The 14,497-nt window shown below is 50.6% G+C and overlaps 7 protein-coding genes across 7 annotated transcripts; 3 read left to right on the top strand and 4 right to left on the bottom strand.

Moving 5' to 3' along the window:
* Positions 1-703: 703 nt before the first annotated feature.
* On the top strand, positions 704-3,910 carry M431DRAFT_505932 (hypothetical protein). Its single transcript, XM_024918722.1, has 2 exons — positions 704-1,084; positions 1,200-3,910. The coding sequence occupies exons 1-2, from the start codon at positions 921-923 to the stop codon at positions 3,718-3,720; spliced, it is 2,685 nt and encodes an 894-aa protein (XP_024778108.1). The 5' UTR covers positions 704-920; the 3' UTR covers positions 3,721-3,910.
* A 357-nt stretch (positions 3,911-4,267) lies between these two features.
* On the bottom strand, positions 4,268-5,916 carry M431DRAFT_492647 (hypothetical protein; the record flags this gene model as incomplete). Its single annotated transcript, XM_024917024.1, has 4 exons — positions 4,268-4,380; positions 4,462-5,172; positions 5,236-5,637; positions 5,715-5,916. The coding sequence occupies 4 exons, from the start codon at positions 5,914-5,916 to the stop codon at positions 4,268-4,270; spliced, it is 1,428 nt and encodes a 475-aa protein (XP_024778107.1).
* Positions 5,917-6,814: 898 nt separating this feature from the next.
* On the top strand, positions 6,815-7,872 carry M431DRAFT_479909 (hypothetical protein; the record flags this gene model as incomplete). The annotated part of the gene is made up of 5 exons (XM_024915815.1): positions 6,815-6,824; positions 6,906-7,019; positions 7,250-7,347; positions 7,534-7,697; positions 7,719-7,872. 5 exons carry the CDS (start codon positions 6,815-6,817, stop codon positions 7,870-7,872), a joined length of 540 nt encoding a protein of 179 aa, XP_024778106.1.
* Positions 7,873-8,287: 415 nt separating this feature from the next.
* On the bottom strand, positions 8,288-8,700 carry M431DRAFT_517965 (hypothetical protein). Its single transcript, XM_024920354.1, has 2 exons — positions 8,520-8,700; positions 8,288-8,436 (listed from the first exon to the last, which is right to left on the bottom strand). The coding sequence occupies exons 1-2, from the start codon at positions 8,638-8,640 to the stop codon at positions 8,336-8,338; spliced, it is 222 nt and encodes a 73-aa protein (XP_024778105.1). The 5' UTR covers positions 8,641-8,700; the 3' UTR covers positions 8,288-8,335.
* Positions 8,701-8,937: 237 nt separating this feature from the next.
* Positions 8,938-10,251, top strand: M431DRAFT_505929 (hypothetical protein). Its single transcript, XM_024918721.1, has one exon. The coding sequence runs from the start codon at positions 8,965-8,967 to the stop codon at positions 10,159-10,161; it is 1,197 nt and encodes a 398-aa protein (XP_024778104.1). The 5' UTR covers positions 8,938-8,964; the 3' UTR covers positions 10,162-10,251.
* A 65-nt stretch (positions 10,252-10,316) lies between these two features.
* On the bottom strand, positions 10,317-11,302 carry M431DRAFT_505928 (hypothetical protein). The gene has a single exon (XM_024918720.1). The coding sequence runs from the start codon at positions 11,271-11,273 to the stop codon at positions 10,401-10,403; it is 873 nt and encodes a 290-aa protein (XP_024778103.1). The 5' UTR covers positions 11,274-11,302; the 3' UTR covers positions 10,317-10,400.
* Positions 11,303-12,327: 1,025 nt separating this feature from the next.
* M431DRAFT_492643 (hypothetical protein) lies at positions 12,328-14,327 on the bottom strand (the record flags this gene model as incomplete). The annotated part of the gene is made up of 3 exons (XM_024917023.1): positions 12,328-13,697; positions 13,761-14,191; positions 14,233-14,327. 3 exons carry the CDS (start codon positions 14,325-14,327, stop codon positions 12,328-12,330), a joined length of 1,896 nt encoding a protein of 631 aa, XP_024778102.1.
* Between the last annotated feature and the right edge of the window lie 170 nt (positions 14,328-14,497).

Here is a 14,497-nt window from a genome sequence, read left to right as displayed (position 1 = left end):
GGGGGGGGGGGGGGGGGGGGGGGGGGGGGGGGCCGAAGTTTGGAGAAGCCACCGTCCACATCTGGAAAGAAACCGCCCCATGTAACAATCGAATCCGGGGAAGAGAGGGAGCCAATCTGAGAGCAATGCTGCCTACTCCTACATACATAGATCTTCTACATATTCTAGGCCGATTTCAATATAGCAGGCCCAAACATGGTCGGCCACACAGGTTGTTTTTCGGTTATTATTTTGCTCTATCCTGTCTGGCTGGCCTCTGCGGGGGTGATGCCCCTCTTGACGCTTAGTTCTGGACTCTGAGTAGAGGTTTCAAAGGACCCCAGACCCATGTTTCCTTGGCCGCTGGTGTAGCGTCTCGCTCCAACCCTAACCGGTAAAAGCAGTTGGTTTTCCCAGTCTCGTTCTTACTTGGAGCTATCACCGCGGGGGCAAAGCTGGTTGCCAGAGAAAGATGAGCAGCGGGTGGCAAAAGTTGTGCTTTATAGAATCAATAGATTTATATCTAAAGTAATATTTCTTGGCGTGGATTCAAGTACTATACTCATCAACGTGTTAACTAACCTCGGATTATTATCGTCTGTGGCCAGCAGCGATAGTGATTCATTCGACCCAGTGACTTGGAGATTTTTTAAACTTGTAATTACTTGTACAGGGTAATGGCTTCAACCTCGTATTCCCACACTCTACTTTTAACAATACTTCCCTCACAGCTTCGCCGGCCACTGCAAACCGCAGGCCTACGCTGGAGCTAGGCCGTCATCATTTGATCGAGAGTGACCCTAGCCTAGCGTCCATGTTTGCGATTGACTGCCGCGTCGAATTCTCCGATTTCGCTGTTCATCAGTCCTCGCAACTCTCCTCCCTTGGCCTGTCACAGACTCGGTCAAACATCTCCGGCCAATGCATGACAGCTCGTCACGATGGCGGGCTCTCCATCAAGGCCCGGTGCATTTCACACGTTCCAGATCTTCGAGCCGAGTAACGATGCCTTTGCTATCGCCAGCGATGTCCAGCCGGAAAACAGATACGCGCCCAAGAGGAGCCACATCCCCACCGCCTGCACAGAGTGCAAGAGGCGCAAGGTGTGAGTGATCTTTTCTTGTTCATTTTCTCATTTATGCATATAGTGTCTTTGCCTACTCCATGTTTGCTACGATCCTAGATGCTGACGGTGGCTCAATCCTTTTACCTGTCTGTAGCCGATGCGATGGTAATTATCCCTGCGGACCATGCCTCTCATCCTCGGCGTCTTCGAGGGCACGTCGAAGACGATGCTACTACATCACGCCTCGGCCACGCGTAATGCCCTCCAAGAGAGCCCTTGAAGACGCCTCTAGCTCTTTGGCTGACTGCCATTCCATACTTCGGCGACTATTTCCAATACACGACGTGCAGGAACTGCTCCCGTTGTCGAGAGAGGATCTCATCGCTCTGCTTCGCCTGGACCAACGCAGTGCGGCAGAGGCGCACAACGGCGCACGGCCGGAGGCATTTCGAAATCCATCACCTCTTAATGATATCTACACGTCTCCAATGAGGGGCGAGTCTCCAAAGCCAAAGGCCAGGGCAGCTCGCTCACCACTGTCTGCTACTCCCTCGCAACCAGGCTCCTTGGCCGCAGCAAGCACAGTAGCTTCGTTGCGATCTAACGATGGCGATTTGACAATCCTGGAGCCGGTTCCTACGCCTGACGCAGAATGGGACGAGGAGCGGCGCGAACGGGAGCAGGAGCATGTGCCGGCAGAGGCTGATGATGTCAATGCGCTCTCCTTTGCTCTAGACCGCCAGGTATCTTACTTGGGTATATCGTCTATACGAGCTGCTCTACTTGTCATGTTGAAACTACGCCCTTCACTAAGACAGGAGATGGCCCCCGATTCTGCGCCAAGTCTCCCCCGAAGACCTCTGGTACACCTACCAATGCGAGATGAAAACGATGCCAGCAACAGTGATAGGCGCTATAGCTCGACATCGGACTCTGTGCGGCCACGTCGCCCATCCCAGGCGCGGACACTATCACAGCAACAGCTTTCTAAGCCAGCGCTCTCCACGCGAGTGGCCTGGTCGCGTCGGGGTCAGGCGCTGGTCGACGCGTACTTTCGGACGTTCCACATGTACATGCCCATGCTGGACGAGCCGATCTTCCGAGCCGAGTTCGCCGGTGCGAAGAGTCGGGAAGACGAGCCCTGGCAAGCGTTGGCGAACATGGTTCTCGCTCTCGGCAGCGTCGCCGCAGCAAGGTCGGACGACCAGGAGGCCGAACACGCCACCTACTACGAGAGGGCTGTCTCATTGCTGCCCCTAACTGCCCTTGGCAGCTCCCACATCGAAACAGTGCAGACCTTAGCGCTGATGGGCGGAGAGTATCTGCACTACGTGAACCGTCCTAACATGGCGTATGGTGTCCTTGGAGCTGCGATCCGCATGGCTGGCGCCCTGGGACTACACAAGGAAGCTTTGACGGCCCCTCCGACGTCTTCTATCCCGCCAGCCTTGCAAAAGGCTCTGGAGACGCGACGTCGTACATGGTGGACTCTTTTCTGCGTAGATACATGGGCTACCATGCTGACCGGGCGGCCGTCTTTTGGACGCTGGGAATTGGCGACGAATATAGTAATCCCTGACGGGGGAGTGGCCGAGAATGACTCTTACGTTCATAAGGAGGTCGGCGACGATGGACGGAGAGTAGTTGAGGCCGAATCAACAGAGGATGAAACAGACCAGACCAGCGATGCCGAGCTTCTGCGACAGCTTGCCGAAGGCGTCAAGTTTGCTAAGATTGCTACGCGAGTTCAGGACGCATTCGCCGTATCGCCTATCATAACCACGGCCCTGCGGCAAGACATCGACAGCCAGCTTGCTGCTTGGCACCTGTCGCAATCGTGGCCATCATCACGGACCAGAAGCACCCAGAAACTTAGCAGAGACAATGCGAGCTACCAGGACGCTGTGGGCGATGAGGCACCGTGGCGCTTCACGCAGAGCCTCATGAAGTGGCGTTATCAGGACCTACGCATGCTACTGCACCGGCCGGTGCTTCTCTTCCTGGCGAACAGCGGATGCAGCGACTGGGAAGATTGCAGCCCTGACGATGCGGCCGCGGTAAAGATGTGTCTGGCGCTTGCGATTGCGACGGTGGAAGATGTCGAACGGGAGTGGACGCCCAGTCGAATAGCTGGATGGAAGGCTGCCTGGTATCTGCATCAGGCCTCAATGGTTCCTCTACTTATCCTCCTGTGGAACCCGAGAAACATGCCAAACGAGACAGTCCTAGAGCCCTGTCGTCGCGCAATTCCTATGGTCTTAAGCCTCCTTGAAGCCATGAAGCCCTGGTCGTTAACTGCCAACCGCAGCTCCGCCTTGATAGGCCGCGTCTTCGAAGCAGCTACACAAGGTGCCAAGGTGAACGTTACAGACGAGAATGATCCTGCTCGCAGCACTTCTTTCATGTACGGTGGTCCTGACGCCATACCTGCCGCCAGTAACAATGGCAATTCCGAACAACTACTTGACGATGGTAACATGACGAGAGCAGTGGGCGGAGACATGGCACAGAGGACTGCCGCGTTTGGCAGCATCCCGATACAGGAGGCGCTGGATTTTAACTTTGGGCTCAACTTTGGGTTTCTGGGCTATGAACAAGACGCTGCGATGGGCGGCTCGATGAAAATTGACTCTTTCGACATGCTCGACCCGTTCTGGGGGCAGAACACTATGTAACGCTTCAATGTACTATGTAACGCTTTAATGTGATCCACGACTCCCTTGTGGCTACTATACTTGGGGAGGAAAAGGTTGAAAATTTACAAATCTCATGCCGAGACTGTGAATGAAACATTTCCACGAATGAATGAAGAGACAAGTAAAAGTTCATTTTAGCTACAACTCACGAATTATAAGCGTTATGTTTACACCCAACACCTATAGCTACATATCTGTAAAACTTGAGAAGCAGCTGAAACCCCTCTACGCTATTTTCGAGCTGGCCCTTGACTGCCAACTATAAGTTACACTGAGTTGGAGTCGCCAGATGCATCGTGGGGAATGATTTGCTTCGTGCTCGCCTTGCGGGGGTTGGAGGAGTCGAACACGGCATCCAGCTCCTCAAGCGTGCGACCCTTGGTCTCAACAAAGAAGAAGTAGATAAAGATGAACTCAAAGATGTCCCAGAAGACAAAGAACGCGTAGCTGCCGAAATTAGCCGATGTGCGCCATGGCCAAGTACAATGTATGGTGAACTACTAAGCAGGGGTAAAATGACGGCGACTTACAACCAGTATGTGATGTTTTGCATCGCAAGAGGGGCGGCAAAGGTGTTTACAAATCCAGCACAGCCGGAGGTAATGGAGGAAACCATAACGCCGTTGGCTCTCATGTCATCTAGATACGTGTCCTTGTTAGCCAGTGATCATCGAGACTTTGCTAAGCGTAAGAAGAAGTAGACAAATAGTGGTGCCATACTTGCTAAAATCTCAGGGGAATACACAGGCTGCATGGGAGTATACCCTACGGCAAACACGACGCCGAAAATGAAGATGAACGCGATCATTGCAGAGCTAGCGTGGACATCGTGCGCGATTTGGTACCTGGCAGTTGCGCCTGTGATGATGGCGAGGCAGATAACCATGCCTCCTGTCGAGAATAGGAACATCTTGCGTCTTCCAACCACATCGTGGCAGCGCGCTCCGATGCTCGCCGCAATCCATCCCGTCACGGCGTAGATACCATTAAGGAGCTGGGCCATTGGGACAGAAGTGATGCCCACAGCCTTGATCATTGTGGGGAGGTAGTAACTGGCGACGTTGTTTCCAGAGAACTGCATGAACCAGGACCACGAAATGACGAGCAGCATCCGGTATCGCCTCGAGCGTGACTTGAATAGCGCCTTGATGTTGAAATAGTCGCGGGCCGCACGGATGCCACCCCTGCTCAGGGACTCCTCGATTTCACGCATCTCTACAGCCACGATAGGGTGGTTTGGGTCACCGTTGGCATGATGCCTTACTAGGAATGCCCGTGCTTCTTCGTGACGGCCCTTTGCGATAAGCCATCGTGGGCTTTCCGGGATAAACCAGGCGCCGAGGACGACGAGGCCAGGGCAGACGGCCTGCAGCCACAGGGACAGGCGCCACTTGATGTTGCCGCCAAGATGGAGGTTGCAACCGTATATGGCTTTTTTCTAATATTAGCAAAACCATACCTGAGCTTACTTCCCTGGTAATGGTAGTAACTTACTAAAGGTGGCGATGATGCTGCCCATATAGTACAAGGTGTTGTATCCTCCTGCAACGGAACCACGTTGCAGTGGCGGAGCTACCTCTACGAGCAACAGTGGTGCAGCAGAGCTAGCCAAGGTTGAGAAGAAGCTGAGGAGGAATCGGGCGCCGATGAAGCTGCCTAGAGTGGGAGCGGTTGCCGTAAAGATGGCGCAGGCCACAACGCCAACGCACCCGAAGATGACCATGAACTTCCGGCCGCGCCAATCGTTGCACCAGGTGAACAGGGCACCGATCATCTGACCAATGTTGAAGATTGAAAACACAAGGCCCGTGCCTGCTGAGCCATTCGGTCCAAGATGGTAGTAGTCCTGGTATTCGGGCATAATGTTGATCGAGCCCATGAGGGAGCCATCGTAACCTTCGCCCAGTCTGTTAGTCTTTCTATCTTTTTTGTGGAAACTTTTGTCTCCTACTTTCATAGGTAACAGGACTCACCGTTCATAGTAGAGCACAAGTAGACAATGGCACACACGAGGTACAGCTGGACGTGACCCCAGGCCCATGGATTCGGAACCGCGTGAGCCTCTCGCAGAGTCGTTGCAATGGCAAATCCAGCGTCCGCGCCAGGCACATCCGACGCCTTGTGGTCCTCATGCTCATATGTTATGGTGGTTTTGGTTTCCTCTGTGACCTCCATGACTGACAGGAACGAATAATTAATGTCGAAGAGATGCTGTTGCGATTCTTTCTTAACTAGCCCAATGCGATGCTGCGAGACGGCTGTCAGGAGACTCTTGAAAACGAAAGCATGATCTCGCTCTATAAGGAAAATGAATCTGCAACATAAGGCTTTGCTCTACGGCGACTAATGGGCTTCTCTCTAGGCTGTGCCGCCATCACCGGGTGTTTCTCCATACTACGTGTCTACCTGGGTAATAAGCCAGTGTCTATATCTTTTGACTACGCTAGTACGAAATGAACTACGGAATTGTCTTTTCCGTGTTTCTATGTGTATCCGTAGTCCGATATAAACATGAAAAACAAAACTAAAGCGCCGCTAACCCCGACCCAGACCCAATTTCTGGTCCGGGGAAGTGGGTACGTCCGTACATATTCTGGCGGCTCTCATATTGATCCCCGTAGGGAGAAGATGTTATACTAGTGCACAACATGCGGTGGAAGTTTGACTTTATTCCCTCCACCTTGTGCCATGGGTTAACGTTTGTGAGTGCTATTTTTGCGCTCCGTACGGCGCGCGACGGATAGAACAGGTTCAACGACACCTGCTCTTCAAGGGTCTAGACCAGGCAACATAAGCGCCTTTTACGGAATTGCTAACTAAAGAGTCTGACTTTTGTATTGCACAGAGATGTATATTAGTAAACCTCTGCAGTGGTGATGCCGTCTCCACCGTGGACCGTTTCTCGGCGTACTAAGGCATCTTCAGGTAGAAGAATAATATTACCAGGATTATATAATATGCTGAAGCATCGTGATCCATTTTCTTCATTGAATGACTTCAATTCACTTGAGTGCACTCTAATTATGGTGTCAACATCTTACCGCCAATCAGGCCTAGGGTAGCTTAGTGCCGAATGGACAGGGGTATGCTGTGAGGTGTTTTGGATGACGATTCGCGGCCTGGTATCTAACGTCTGTTGGAGGTTTCTCCTATTCCAGTTGCAGGTGATCCCGTTAAATTTCGCAAAGCATTTGAAGGAAAGCCAGACAAATCCGTGACCGATGGCTTTTCTATCCAGCAAATTCCTGTGACCGGCTACGACGGGGTATCAAAAGCAGGTTCGCATCTATAGACTAGATGTTCGCTCTACAAAAAGACACAATCATTATAGTGGGACTTGCCCCTTTATTCTACATCTTTCAGTTGTGCTCATTCTAAATTTTGGAGTGTGCATGGAGGTGGATGGGTAATAGGCGATCTTGACACCGAAAATGTTTTCTGGCGAGCCATGTGCAAAGGGAACAACGTCACTATTAGTAGTGTTGACTAATGGGAGTGTAAGGAACAGATTACCTCAGTAATAAGGAGAGGCTAATCGCAGAATTCAGGGTGCCTGGCAACAAATTTCCAACTGGTGTGGAGGATGTCTGTGCCGCTAATCTTTGGGTAAGAATGGCGACATCCAGCAAAATCAGAAATGTGACTGACTCCTTCTTGAGGTCTTTGACAATTTGGAGGCTCTTGGTGGCAGTCAAGATCATGTAATTATTGGTGATCTCAGCGAAGGAGCCAATATTATAAGCGCTCAGCCGTAATATGATCATGGAAGAAATCTATTGATCAATTATTTAGGCTACTGCACTCACACACCGCGACAAACTAGTCAAGCATGATTTTCAAGGGCAAATCCTCCTTGTCCCGATAATAATGCATCCTGCAACACAGCCGGTAGATCTCAAATTTAGTAGTTACCGGGAGAATGCCAAAGTCCCGATCCTATCAGCTGAGGCTATCATGTAATATCTCAAATAGTACAGCTCTGTGCCAACAGATCTCCGCATATCCCCGCTCTCCGCAGATGACTTCTCTGGACTCCCACTTGCTTATGTCCAAGTGGCGGGTGCAGACGCTTTTAAGGACGATGGATACTTTGCTGAAAGACAAAAGGGTGAAGCAGCAGACACCGGTTAGTAAAGTAAAGCACATACGAAAAGCAAATAAAACTCGAAACCTCTTGAGTTGGGCTCAGTTGTATTCTGTCTTGATCGAAATCGCCCTAGACTAGTGGCAAATATGCTTCGAACGTCATCAAGGCTCTGCGAATAGATGCAAACTCGCTGCGAGAGTCTCAGGGCGGATACGTGCACTGCTGGTCCGATGAACGAAGGCAATACTTTTGAATCCGACCCAATTTTGATACCATAATGCATAGATAGCCCGCCTGGCCTACCTCAGCAGCAGATCCTGGCGTTGCAACCGGATCCCCCATTGTAATTAATGCAGGCCCAGAAGTCCCGTCGTAATGAGCAAGGTCAAGGCCAAGTTTGATAGTGCAGTCAGCGTCCTGTATGGTCGGAGTGCGCTGAGGGCCACACGACACGAAGCGATCCAACAGATAGACAGACCATAAGGTTCCTCGATATCCATCCTGTGACTAGACTGGCAGTGTAGGGTCCGGTTCTGCTGAGAGGTTCAGAACCTGAGCAAACCGAATCGCAAGGCCTACTTTCATCCATCCACGGTTGTTCCTACCAGCTGTTTTTCCAACCACGTACTAAGTCAGCTTTTGTTCACGATGAAACACATGTTGGCAAGAAGGGTGCGGCTCAAGGACCGACCTGTAAAATCCAGAACAGCCAGCATGCTTGTGGCTTGGAAAACATGGTGGCTTAGAAAGCCGTCCTCACTGAAGACCCTTTCATGGATTTCCCGCCATGCAATATCGGCAAAACTTTCCATCGCCTCTTCTTGCCGCCCTTGAAAGAAAGCAGAAAAACAGAGCTACTTAAGTAAAAAAATTAATACTTTGAAAATAACTATACGTATTTTACAATAGTGTTTTGACTGCAAATAAACTATTCCAGTGCAAACATCATACACTATCCATAAATTACCCCCCTGTGCATAGGTACCTATTGGGCGCCAAAAATGCTTAGCTAAGTTTACTAAGGCGCTTAAAGAGATTGCTTTTCTATGTATATGTCCCATTAATCTCTTCCCCTTTTACTATACACTTATAAACGCACTCTAATCAAGCACAACAGCAATTTCTTTTGTTTCACTATGGAAATACAGTCGACCGCATTCCCCCAGTTCACACTCTTGCCAGTGGAGCTTCGCCTGGCTATCTGGTTTTATTGTCTGCCTCATCGAGTTGTCCAGAGAGACGATCCTTATGACGAAGTTCAGCGCCTCCGTAAGGAGCACAAATGTTGGTCTGTGCGGCCATCTCTCAAGAATGCTGCTCCGCCACGCATTGCCTCAGTCTGTCGCGAATCAAGACAGGTCGCTATGCGCTGGGGCAAGATGGTCTCGCAGAACTATAGCTGGAACCTAGGGCCTATATGGATTCAGCCTCGTTTGGACACTTATCATCTTAACGTTACGTCTGAGGCAGCTGAGGCAATTTGGGAGGGCGGGTTGGAGAAAGAGCTGGTTGACGAGTTTATCAAGGACGGATTAAATTGGCTCGACACAATCCCGTTATCAATACCTTCCGAGTACTACCTCGATTTTGACTTGGGATTGCAAGACGTCTCCAGGATGCGCCGGCTTCCGCGCGTTGAAATCAGAGACGACTTTGTAGATGAAGATTTAAACGTGGTTTATAACGAGTACGCTTACTATGGTCCGAGGCCCTTTACACACATCTCCCTATCCGCTACCATGGCCTTCATCACTATACATGCCGAAAAAAGGCACGCCGTCGCGTCGGGCCTCTTTGGCCTGCTGCTTGATGCACCAGTTCAACTAGTGGATTTTGACGATGAGCAAAACATCAGATCTTTCCACGCCCTCTTTAAGAGAGACATTCACAGCCGCAAAAGAACTGAAGTCATCAAACTATTTTCTCTCATTCTGTCGCCCATCTTTCGATCTCGCGTACAAGACTGGATGGAAAAGGTGGACTGGCTCATGATGGCAACTGCATGGCTGCGCGCAAAGATGAACTGGGAAAACTGCATACCCTTTGATGGAGATCCATTTTCAGCCTGGAATCCAATTATTGAGGAGTTTCCAGACGGCCGGCGGTTGGTCTACATGGGCGACGGTGAAAACTACGTGAATCGATTCGACGATGACAATCCTTGGGTTACACAGGCCAAGAAAGAGCTACCACGAGTTACACCTAAAATCCTGTTCATGCTTTGTACCGACGACTGCGATGTGGATGGGAATGTGGGCATGGTGCCTTCTGTCCAGCGTCCGATTGCTCGACGAGATGATTATTTTGAAGTTAACTGTTATGAGAGTCTCTGAAGGTGATTATAGCCAACCTTGATGATATTTAAACTTAGTTGAAGAGACAATCATTTGAATATCAGGTCTTAGATGAAAGAGTGAAACAACTATTGGTGCTAGTAAATTACACTTAAAGTAACTACTATATTAACTAAGATGAAGTATCTTTGTAGGCTGAATATAACTTTTTTGCTGGGGTGAGGAGACGCCCATTTGTGAATGAATAACCACCTCTCGTTTCGGGGTAGGCAAGCTGTTTACTTGCATCCAGCGTTCAGTCTCTTCTCAAGCTTCTCAAGTAAGCGGATACAATTCACATGGCCTAGAGCACTGCCCTTTGAGTTCTGAATTACAGCAAAGATCTTGATCGGGGTTTCCCACTCCTCTATCCCTACCACGGCCCGGTTTGCATCATATGTCGCATGAAGATCCACCTTCCTGTAGTCAAAGTCTGGCGCACGATGGATCAAACCGGTCATTTGCACGTTCACGGACCTGAGCGTTGGGTTTTCGTCTAGCCAGTCTCTGAATTCCTGGGTCAGGTGTATCGCCCGGTTGTAGCGACGCCCATTGGCTGCGATTGAGATCAGATTCTTGATCTCGTTGAACCACCCGCCGTTGGGGTCCCTCCCGTCCGCGACGAGGGCGGCTTGGAATTTTTTAATGACGTCTGTGATACTTGATACGATATCATCGAAGCTGTCTGCGCCCTCGAACTGTGTTCTTTTCTTGAACTGCCCGGTGAATTGAACATCGTCAAGCTTCTTGGTAGCCTCCTCGGGATCGCTAAACAGATCGTCGGTGAAAACGCTGAAGTCTTTATCGTAGTCTGGGTACCACTGATAGAGTGTTCTCCCTTTGGCGTCTTTACGGTTGGTTATGCCGTCCGGTTCCTTCAGCTTGGGCCCTTTCCTCTTGACAGTGACTGCTTTCATGAAATCTTTGAAGTCGCATGGGCTCTCGCATAGCGGTACGACAACATTTTCTTTTTCTCCGACAGCGTCAATCATGAACTGCCTGAGGCGCCAGTACAAAATCAATTCGTACTTTGAAGAGTCTTGGTTGGCGAGAACGCCAGACAGACATAGGAGGGCCAAAGGCCAGAAAAGCAAGAGGCTGGGTAGACCCATGATGAAACCCACGTATAACGAGTTTCGTTCGAGAAGACAGCGGCGATGTCAATACAAAGCCGTAGAATGAATGCTGGTAGGGCTCAATGAGCCAATTGCATAGCGAACGATCTTGATTTTTGTTGGAGCAGACGACAGACCGATTCGAGTGAAAATTTCCAAGTGCCACAAGTCAATAACTTCACGTAAGGCTCAGACATAAATCCTATATCGGATAAACGGAATGAAGCAGAGAACTTTTGATTCTTCATGGAGCGGCCTAACATAGGGTTACCTTTATCAGTTCCAGGGATTCCGGGCTCTTGGCTTAGGGAGTCCTTCCTTTTACAGCTTATTGTATTATACCAGGCGCGTAATATTATAAATACGTAGTTACTTTACATTATGCCAGAGTAATTCAAGGGAAAATTTACAAGGGCCACAAGCCAATAACTTCACGTAAGGCTCGGATATAAATCTTGTATCCGGTAAACAGAATGAAGCAGAGAACTTTTGATCCTCATGGAGCGGCCCAACATAGAGTTACAGTTGTCAGTTCTAGAGCTCTGGCTGCGTGGTTTATGTAAATATTCCACTCTTTCCAGGGGTCCAGTTCGCTAGAAAAGAAAGGGTGCCGCAACCAACAACAGAAGCTGTATGCGACTAGGTGAAAAGAGGAAGTGGCCGACAGGGGGCGGGGGGCGGGACGTCGCGCTGCAGGCCATGGTTGAACCTTCAAGTCTACGCTTGCCGGATAAATTGCTGTTTCACCGAGGGCTTACTACGGGAAATGGGGATTTGGTTGTAGAAAGTGGGTGGCATGTAAGAGCTCAATTCGATGGCAGCTGGGCGGCGTTTTCTCAGTAGAGATTAGCGGTGGCTTCACGGGAAGACGGGAACTAAAGGGTTCTAGCATGTTAGCTACGGCTGGGGTAAGCTTGGGATAAGCTTAGACATTTAAAACAACTCAACACATACAACAATTTACTTCGCAATCAGCGTTAGATACAATAGTCCAGAGGCTACAATAAAATATAGAAAGTGAAATTCATACAGAAACCCCCGTCTACGTATTCTACATGGTGTAAATGACCACATTGTCAAACGTCGTCTTGGTTCCATACACCCTCACGCCGTTCAAGCCCGTAAGATACGTGTCATCCCCCGTCTCAATTTTCGGCTCGTTCATGTCGTCCACAAAGATGGACAAAGAGCTCTGCCTGGCCCGCACCATAATATGGTGAGCAGTGCCATGCTGGATCGATGCGCTGATATTGGCCAGCTCATTCCAACCGTTATCAGAACGGCCCAAAACAATATAGCCGTTGCCGAAACCAGCGTAATAGCCGTAGTAGCCATCCGTTCCATCATACGGACTGGAAGCCCGGAAGACAAGCCCAGCATCACCATTCTCATCCCAGATGGTCACGTCCGCCTCGTAAACAAAGTCGCTGTACAGCGTATTGCGGATCAACGCCTTGCCACCAGATGACGCCTGGCCAACTAGCGCGGCATTCTTGGTCGCATAGTCGCCTCCATAGTGAATCCACTTGTCCATCGAGCCCGAGGCGAAGTCATCTTTGAAGGCCAGCGGAAAGATCTGCACATTGTCAAACGTCGCGCCTGTGTCATAGAGACGCACGCCGTCCATGCCACTGGTATAAGTGCTGTCTGTCGCGCTGATCAATGCTTTGGTCATGTCATTGACATAGACGTCGATTTTGTTCTCCCGGACCTTGACCTTGAGATGATGAGCCTTGTTGGCCGCAATATCAATGTCAACGAGGCTGATTTGCGTCCAATCATTGGATGCACGTCCCAGAACGACGTTGTTCTCCGTGCTGATGCCGGCGTAGTAGCCCTTGTAAGCATCCGCACCATCGCTAGGATTCGAGACGCGAAAGATGAGACCTGCATTGCCCGAGTCACCGGGCAAGGTAATTTCGGCTTCGAACGTGAAGTTGGAGTAGCTGCTTTTGAGCAAGGCTTTGTCGCCAAGGGAATAGTCTGCAATAAGCCGCCTAGAATCTGAGCTGAATGAGTCACCGTATGTAGTCCACTGCTTCAAGCCAGCGGTAAAATCATCGTAGTAGGCGTCTGTGCTGGAAATTGCTGTAGGAGTTGAGGTTGGCTTGCTGGGAGTCGTGGTAGTAGTCGACGAAGGCGGCGGCGGCGGCGGCGGCGGCGGAGGAGGAGGCACATAGGCGTCTCCAGACGAGATGCAGGCCCAGGTGACTTTGGGTGTCTTCCTAGCACTGGCATCTAGCTTTTTGCTATAGCCCCAGGCTGTGGCCACGAGATAGGTCCTGTTGGCGGCGATTTCATAGGGAATGGGATCATAGGGAGAATGATACCCGGTGCCAATACGCCAGCTGTACTGCTGCTCCCTGGGGCTCGTCTCGAGAGGTCCCAGGCCAGAGTTCGCTATCACCGTGTTATCGGCATCTGTTATGCAGTCTTGTCAGAAACGCTTCCAATATCATCTCTTCCAGCTGTGTTGAGACTTACACCAAGAATCCTGACGCGCGTATCCAAATGAGCTGCCGCAGCTCTCGGGCAATGTATCAAAAGCCAACTGGGCGCACATGGTGTTGTTATCCGTCTTTCCCCAGTCGTTGCTCAAAATGGACTCGAGGTCGTCCAGACAAGTCTGCTCAAGAAAGCCGCAGCCGTCGCCCCCATCAGCAGACTTCTTCGCCTCAGGCTTCGTCGTGATAAAGACGTGACGGCAAATGTACCAGGAAGGGTCCATGGGAAGCGCCTTTCCGCCGGAAATCATGCTGTCGGGGATGCCAAACGTCAACGAAGACAGCACCGTCGTCGCATCCACCACGACTGCTGGGTCCGTGAGAACCTCTGGCGCGACTGTGAGATACACAGAATGGCCGTCGACGATGTCGCCTCCCGGCCAGGGCCGAGTCCAATCCCAGCCGGGGAAGCTAGCAGAGGCCATGGCACGTGCGTGGAAAAAGCATCAGACACGTTTGGCCAGTTCATCTGGATGACGTTGCCCTGATCCATGAAGAACTCGCCATTGTCCAGAAAGGCAGGAGTCGTGAACGGGCTGCCAGGCATTGTATTTGGTGGTGACGCAGACCATGAAGTCAGATGTTTGGCAATGAAAGGTAGAGGTTCAGGACAAGGGACCCAAGGTGAGAATGGCAAAGGAACGCGTGATAACATGAATAAAGGGCACCTTTTCCTATGTAGGCGAGTTTGATAACGAGCGTGTTTGTAACCCGGAA

The sequence above is a fragment of the Trichoderma harzianum genome (genome assembly GCF_003025095.1).
Source record: "Trichoderma harzianum CBS 226.95 unplaced genomic scaffold M431scaffold_3, whole genome shotgun sequence".
Taxonomy (NCBI): Eukaryota; Fungi; Ascomycota; class Sordariomycetes; order Hypocreales; family Hypocreaceae; genus Trichoderma; species Trichoderma harzianum.
This window is presented reverse-complemented; position numbering and strand designations above follow the sequence as displayed.

What these genes read in the sequence shown, in the direction of transcription:
- M431DRAFT_505932 (XM_024918722.1), top strand. Translation starts at nt 921, where the DNA reads ATGGCGGGCTCTCCATCAAGGCCCGGTGCATTTCACACGTTCCAGATC. An exon ending in GAGTGCAAGAGGCGCAAGGT is followed by an intron (nt 1,085 to 1,199) that starts GTGAGTGATCTT and finishes ACCTGTCTGTAG; the next exon opens with CCGATGCGATGGTAATTATC.
- M431DRAFT_517965 (XM_024920354.1), bottom strand. Translation starts at nt 8,640, where the DNA reads ATGGAAAGTTTTGCCGATATTGCATGGCGGGAAATCCATGAAAGGGTC. An exon ending in GGCTGTTCTGGATTTTACAG is followed by an intron (nt 8,437 to 8,519) that starts GTCGGTCCTTGA and finishes TTGGAAAAACAG; the next exon opens with CTGGTAGGAACAACCGTGGA.
- M431DRAFT_505929 (XM_024918721.1), top strand. Translation starts at nt 8,965, where the DNA reads ATGGAAATACAGTCGACCGCATTCCCCCAGTTCACACTCTTGCCAGTG.
- M431DRAFT_505928 (XM_024918720.1), bottom strand. Translation starts at nt 11,273, where the DNA reads ATGGGTCTACCCAGCCTCTTGCTTTTCTGGCCTTTGGCCCTCCTATGT.